The sequence below is a fragment of the Salvelinus sp. IW2-2015 genome, linkage group LG36 (genome assembly GCF_002910315.2).
Source record: "Salvelinus sp. IW2-2015 linkage group LG36, ASM291031v2, whole genome shotgun sequence".
Lineage (NCBI taxonomy): Eukaryota > Metazoa > Chordata > Actinopteri > Salmoniformes > Salmonidae > Salvelinus > Salvelinus sp. IW2-2015.
In genome coordinates this window covers 6,437,500-6,445,003 of record NC_036875.1, presented here as the reverse complement: position 1 = coordinate 6,445,003, position 7,504 = coordinate 6,437,500, and the positions used below count along the sequence as shown (strand labels likewise).

At 44.8% G+C, this 7,504-nt stretch overlaps 1 protein-coding gene across 1 annotated transcript in view; it reads left to right on the top strand.

Annotated features, from left to right (window-relative positions):
- LOC111959629 (MYC binding protein 2) overlaps positions 1–7,504 on the top strand; it is a 236,902-nt gene that overhangs the window by 108,802 nt on the left and 120,596 nt on the right. The window contains 5 exon segments of the mRNA XM_023981339.2: positions 3,680–3,761; positions 3,926–4,043; positions 4,449–4,653; positions 5,067–5,220; positions 6,176–6,348. Of these exon segments, the coding sequence (XP_023837107.1) occupies positions 3,680–3,761; positions 3,926–4,043; positions 4,449–4,653; positions 5,067–5,220; positions 6,176–6,348 (732 nt within the window).

Here is a 7,504-nt window from a genome sequence, read left to right as displayed (position 1 = left end):
GGAGAGAAGGAGAGGGTGTCTAAAGTGGAGTATATATACTGGTGGGCGGGGAGAGAAGGAGGGGTGTCTTAAAGTGAAGTATAGTGGGAGGGAGAGAAGGAGGGGTGTCTAAAGTGGAGTATATATATACTGGTAGCGGTGGAGAGAAGGAGGGGTGTCTAAAGTGGAGTATATATACTGGTAGCGGTGGAGAGAAGGAGGGGTGTCTAAAGTGGAGTATATATACTGGTAGCGGTGGAGAGAAGGAGGGGTGTCTAAAGTGGAGTATATATACTGGTAGCGGGGAGAGAAGGAGGGGTGTCTAAAGTGGAGAATATATACTGGTAGCGGGGAGAGAAGGAGGGGTGTCTAAAGTGGAGTATATATACTGGTAGCGGTGGAGAGAAGGAGGGGTGTCTAAAGTGGAGTATATACTGGTAGCGGTGGAGAGAGAAGGAGGGGTGTAAAGTGGAGTAATTATACTGGTAGCGGGGGAGAGAAGGAGGGTGTCTAAAGTGGAGAATATATACTGGTAGCGGGGAGAGAAGGAGGGGTGTCTAAAGTGGAGTATATATACTGGTAGCTGGCGGAGAGAAGGAGGGGTGTCTAAAGTGGAGTTATATACTGGTAGCGGTGGAGAGAAGGAGGGGTGTCTAAAGTGGAGTATATATACTGGTAGCGGCGGGAGAGAGAGGAGGGGTGTCTAAGTGGAGTATATATACTGGTAGCGGGGAGAGAAGGAGGGGTGTCTAAAGTGGAGATATATACTGGTAGAGGTGGAGAGAAGGAGGGGTGTCTAAAGTGGAGTATATATACTGGTAGGGCGGGGAGAGAAGGAGGGGTCTAAAGTAGTGGAGATATATACTGGTGAGCGGTGGAGAGAAGGAGGGGTGTCTAAAGTGGAGTATATACTGGTAGCGGGGAGAGAAGGAGGGGTGTCTAAAGTGGAGAATATATACTGGTAGCGCGGAGAGGAGAGAAGGAGGGTGTCTAAAGTGGAGAATATATACTGGTAGCGGGGAGAGAAGGAGGGTGTCTAAAGTGGAGTATATATACTGGTAGCGGGGGAGAGAGAGAGGGTGTCTAAGTGGAGATATATACTGGTAGCGGTGGAGAGAAGGAGGGGTGTCTAAAGTGGATATATATACTGGTAGCGGGAGAGAAGGAGGGGTGTCTAAAGTGGAGTATATATCTGGTAGCGGTGGAGAGAAGGAGGGGTGTCTAAAGTGGAGAATATATACTGGTAGCGGTGGAGAGAAGGAGGGGTGTCTAAAGTGAGTATATATACTGGTAGCGGCGGAGAGAAGGAGGTGTCTAAAGTGGAGTATTATACTTAGCGGGGGTGGAGAGAAGGGTGTCTAAAGTGGAGATATATACTGGTAGCGGGGAGAGAAGGAGGGGTGTCTAAAGTGGAGTATATATACTGGTAGAGGTGGAGAGAAGGAGGGGTGTCTAAAGTGGGGGAGATATATACTGGTAGCGGTGGAGAGAAGGAGGGGTTCTAAAGTGGATATATTATACTGGTAGGGGTGGAGAGAAGGAGGGGTGTCTAAAGTGGGAGAATATATACGGTAGGGTGGAGAGAAGGAGGGAGGAGGGGGTGGTCTAAAGTGGAAATATATACTGGTAGCGGTGGAGAGAAGGAGGTGTGTCTTAAAGTGGAGGGAGAATATATACTGGGGGTAGCGCGTGGGGAGAGCAAGGAGGGGGGTGTCTAAGGGGAGTATATATACTGGTAGCGGGTGGAGAGAAGGAGGGGTGTCTAAAGTGGAGTATATATACTGCTGTAGCAGGCGGAGAGAAGGAGGGGTGTCTAAGGGGAGTAATATATACTGGGTAGCGGTGGACGAGAAGGAGGGTGTCTAAAGAGTGCGAGTAGTTTATATAGCTTGGTAGCGCTGAGTACAGGATAGAGCTCCACTTTAGACACCCCTCCTTCTCTCCACCGCCACCAGTATATATTCTCCACTTTAGACACCCCTCCTTCTCTCCACCTCTACCAGTATATATACTCCACTTTAGACACCCCTAGGATATGTTTTTTTCCTAGGAATTATTCAAAACATATCCTTGACTCGATCTAAGCAAATAACTTATTTTTTTCCATTTGATATACACTGACCAACAATAAATGCAACATGCAGCAATTTCAAAGATTTGACTGAGTTACATTTCATAGAAGGAAATCCGTCAATTTAAATAAATCCACTAGGCTCTAGTCAATGGATTTCACAGTCCTGGGAATACAGATATTGCTCTGTTGGTCACAAATAAAAATAAAGTAGGGGCGTGGATCAGAAAACCAGTCAGTATCTGGTGTGACCACCATTTGCCTCATGCAGTGCATAGAGTTGATCAGGCTGTTGATTGTAGCATGTGGAATGTTGTCCCACTCCTCAATGGCTGTGCGTAGTTGTTGGATATTGGCGGGAACTGGAACATGCTGTCGTACACGTCAATCCAGAGCATCCCAAACRTGCTCAATGGATGACATGTCTGGTGAGTATGCAGCCAAGGGACATTTTCAGCTTCCAGGAATTGTGTACAGATCCTTGTGACATGGGGCCGTGCATTATCATTCTGAAACATGAGGGGATGGCGGCGGATGAATGGCACGACAATGGGCCTCAGGATTTCATCACGGAATCTTTGTGCATTCAAATTGCCATCGATAAAATGCAATTGTGTTCATTGACCTGCCTATGCCGTAACCCCACCTTGGGGGCAGTCTGTTCACAACGTAGACATCAGCAWACCGCTCGCTCACACGACACCATACACGCTATCTGCCCGGTACAGTTGAAACCGGGATTCATCCGTGAAGAGCACACTTCTCCCGCGTGTCAATTGCCATTGAAGGTGAGCATTTGCCCACTGAAGTCGGTCAAGACCCTGGTGAGGACGACGAGCACGCAGGTGAGCTTCCCGGAGACGGTTTCTGACAGTTTGTGCAGAAGTTATGTTGTGCAAAAACCAACAGTTGTGCAGCCCCAGAGTTGGGTGCAGCCCCTCAGCTTCCCGGGTGGCTGATCACAGACAATCCCGCATGTGAAGAAGCCAGATGTAGAGTTCCTGTGGTTGTGTTCCTGCGGTCGTGAGGCCGGTTAGATGTGCTGCSAAATTCTCTAAAACTACATTGGACGTGGCTTATGGTAAAGAAATGAACATTCGATTATCTGGCAACAGCTCTGGTGGAAATTTCTGCAGTCAGCATGCCAATTGCACGCTCCCTCAAAACTGGCATTTTGGTGTTTGACGAAACTGCACATTTAAAGTGGCCTTTTATTGTGTAATGATCATGCTGTTTAATCAGCTTTTTGATATGCCACACCTGTCAGGTGGATGGATTATCTTGGCGAGGGAGAAATGCTCACTAAAAGAACTGTAATCAAATTTTATGAAAAAATCGGAGAGATAGAAGCCATTTCTGGGATCTTTTATTTCAGCACATGGAACCAACACTTCACATGTTTGTTTATTTTTGTTCAGCATATTTCCACAAATATTTCTACATACAATTAATCCTTTACAATAGTTTATTCAGTATCAAGCGTTGTTGCCTATGTTTGGGCACCTTCAGGTTGATAGGCATCTGAATATGCTGAATGTACACAACACATTGCGATAAGTGATATTATGTGGTATTTAATATGTCATGATGACGTTATGAATTTTTTTTTTCTCCGGTCCTGTCCTGTAGTGGTGCTGTTGGAGAATGGGGATGTCTATACATTTGGCTACGGTCAGCATGGCCAGCTTGGACACGGAGATGTCAACTCAAGGTAACCACTGACACGCACGCACACAAATGATTAGTAAACAGACGATAAAGAAATGCATGTAATGCAGTACAATCATTTAGTCCCTTGATGTTTGGGGGTAAAGGCTGTCCATGAATCTGGTTTTTAACGCCCTCTCTTTCCCCCCTCTCTCTGTCTCTGTGTAGGGGATCTCCCACACTGGTGCAGGCTCTCCCAGGTCCGTGTGTCCAGGTGACAGCTGGTAGTAACCACACGGCAGTGCTCCTCATGGACGGACAGGTCTTCACCTTCGGCAGCTTCTCGGTACGCCACGCCCCTACGGGTTCAATGTCTTTTTTTTTACACAGATGTGATTTTTCTCTGACTTTGTTTTCCTTATTTAACTAGAACCATTGAATTGTATCTAACCCCGAACCAGAATCCCAAATGTTCCTTATTGACCTTGTTGTAATGGTCAAATCTTTGCAATGTTACTTTCTCCATTGCTGAAAATGTTATGCGTAGAGATGAATATTGTATCGTATTTGAAATGTGGGGGACCACATAATGAGGATACTGACTTCTCTCTCTTGTCTGATCATGGTTGTTTTTTCCTACTTTTGTTGAATGCAGTGATTTGTAAGTCATTCTAAATAAGATGACTGACATGACAAAATTACTAAAATGACTGAAACGTTATGGACTGAAATTAAATAAATGTCTCCGCAGAAAGGGCAGCTGGGTCGGCCAATCGTGGACATGCCCTACTGGAACGCCAAGCCCTCCCCCATGCACAACATTGGTGCCAAGTACGGCCGCAAGGCCACTTGGATTGGGGCCAGCGGCGACCAGACCTTCCTGAGAATAGACGAGGCCCTGATCAACTCGCACGTCCTGGCTACCTCGGAGATCTTCGCTAGCAAAGACATCATCGGTAAGTTGCACACCTTCTGCTCTAAGGTCCTAACCTTAACCTGAGATCAGGACTCACATTAATAAAGCGTCTCAAATTAGTAATGCTGATCTAGAGGTGTAGATCTTAATGGATTATATTACATGGACAGGTCGGACCTGATCCTAGAATAGCGCTGCTACTCTTGAGATGCTTGGTGAAAGCAAACTTTCATGCAAAACTTCCACTAACATAAATGTATGATTCCCATGCAAGTTAGGATTGGTCCTTCACTCAAAACCTCTATGTGGAAATGTCTTATGAAGGTATTACACAAAATATGATATAATATTTAGATTAAACAATAAAAAATGTACAATGCCATTTTAGCCTAAAAATTCCACCCAACGAAAATGGTGCATTAGCCTGAACCTTTCTTCTTTGTGTCCGACCAGGCTTAGTCCCCACCTCTGTATCGGAGCCTCCTCCCTTTAAATGCCTGCTCATCAACAAGCTAGATGGCAGCTGCCGCACCTTCAACGACTCCGAGCAGGAGGACCTGCGGGGCTTCGGCCTCTGTCTCGACCCCGTCTACAACGTCATCTGGAGGTCAGACTCACTTTATTTCAATCTTTAACACTCACTCTCGCGCGCACTCCCTCTCCCTCCCTCTTTCCCCATCTGAGTTTAGCTGCGTCTTTGTAGCAAACCTTTTCTCCATATAGTTTACCGTTTTCACACTACCGAGCTGAAACGTAACCTGGTTACCATAATTGCTGTAAAGCACAATGGGAAAATAAAAAGTAGAGCCAGATCAGTACGGTTAGGGTCGGCCCTAATGGTGTGAATCTAGCATGAACTATATGGGGAGTATGGTATCGTTTGAGGCTCACTGTCCCTGCCGAATCTCCTTTAAAATGTAACAGACAGGATTTTCAAAACCCATATTCATAAGCGCTTTTACCTTTTTTCAAATTTTCTCCCTCTGTAAAGAATAGTACTGGAGGGAGTTTCAAACAGTGAGAAGTAGTTTGTTCTTTGATTAAAAAATACAAGAATATAATTGATCAGGGTCTTATTTTTCAACGTTTAACACACTTTAACACAGAGAATTGTAGAGCTGGGCTGTAGGATGATGGAGGCCACTGTGTTCTTGGGGACCTTAAATGCTGCAGAACTGTTGGTACCCTTCCCCCGATATGTGCCTCAACACAATCCTATCTCGGAGCTCTACGGATGATAAATGGAAACAGGGTTTTACCTGAGCTCAATTTGAAGTCTCATAGCAAAGGCTCTGAATAGTTATGTTAATACGATTTTTTTATTTGCCCAAAAAATATGTTAAACCTGTTTTTACTTTGTCATTATTGTGTGTAGATTGATGAGTATAATGTTGTATTCAATCAATTTTAGAATAAGGCTGTAACGTAACAAGATGCGAAAGAAGGGAAGGGGTCTGAATACTTTCCGAATGCACTAACTTTTTAACCTCACACGCACGCACACACATCCTTTAATACCCACTATTTGACCTTTCAACTCTTCCCTGATCTCTCACCTGTAGGTTTCAGCCGGCGTCAAAGGAGATGTGGTGCTACAATGCCGTTATAGCAGATGGCCGTGTGCCATCGGCCACGAACCTGGAGGCCCGCTGCAGCATCCTCAGCCCAGAGCTGGCACTGCCCGATGGAGACCATGCCAGCACCACCCGCTCCCACGTAGCCCTGCACATACTAGGTATAACCACAATGATAATATTAATATTATGGACCTGTTTCTGCTGGTATTTACTGAGGAATCGTATGGTAGAAAGTACATATTCACTAGGAACGAAACGGAAGCAGTCAGGCTGAAACGGGGAGGGACTACCTGAACTTGTCCATTAAGGTTATCTTTTTTTGTTTTCCGTTGCAAAATGAATTCATACGATTTGCTATGGTGAGCACTAATGAATATAAGCAATTTAGCGATTTAGTTAACCCGTATTTTTGCCATGTTGGCTAGGAATTACAGTCGGCTATTTGATTCATACTGTTACTATTTACTTCAGTTAGACAAACCTGTAAATGCCATAGGTTATCTAGGTTATCATCCCATCTGGCAGTGCCTGTCTTTACTGCATCAAATCGATGTAAAGAAGCTAGCTAAGATAGCCAGCTTGATCGCTAGGCTATTCAAATCAAATTTTCAAATCAAATTAATTTGTCTCATGTGCCGAATACAACCTTACCGTGAAATGCTTACTTACAAGCCCTTAACCAACAATGTAGTACAAGAAATTAGTTAAGTAAATAAATAAACTAAAGTAATAAACTAAATTAAAAAATGTAACACAATTAAATAACCAACGATGCTATATACATGGGGGACCGGTACTGAGTCAATGTGTGGGGGTACAGGTTAGTGTAGTTAATATGTACTTGTAGGGGGTAAAGTGACTATGCATAGATAATAAACAGCGAGTATCAGCAGTGTAAAAACAAAGGGGGGGGATGTCAAATGTAAATAGTCCGGTTGGCCATTTTATTAATTGTTCAGCAGTCTTATGGCTTGGGGGTAGAAGCTGTTAAGAAACCTTTTGGACCTAGACTTGGCGCTCCGGTACCGTTTGCTGTGCGGTAGCAGAGAGAACAGTCTGAGTTGGGTGAGGCACTGGGCCGTACGCACTACCCTCTATAGCGCCTTACGGTCGGATGYCGAGCAGTTGCCTTACCAGGCGGTGAGGATGCTCAGTCAGGATGCTCTCGATGGTGCAGCTGTAGAACTTTTTGAGGATCTAGGGACCCATGCCAAATCTTTTCAGTCTCCTGAGGGGGAAAATATTTTGTCTTTACATCTTCTCGACTTATTTGGTGTGTTAGGACCATGATAGTTTGTTGGTGATGTGGACACC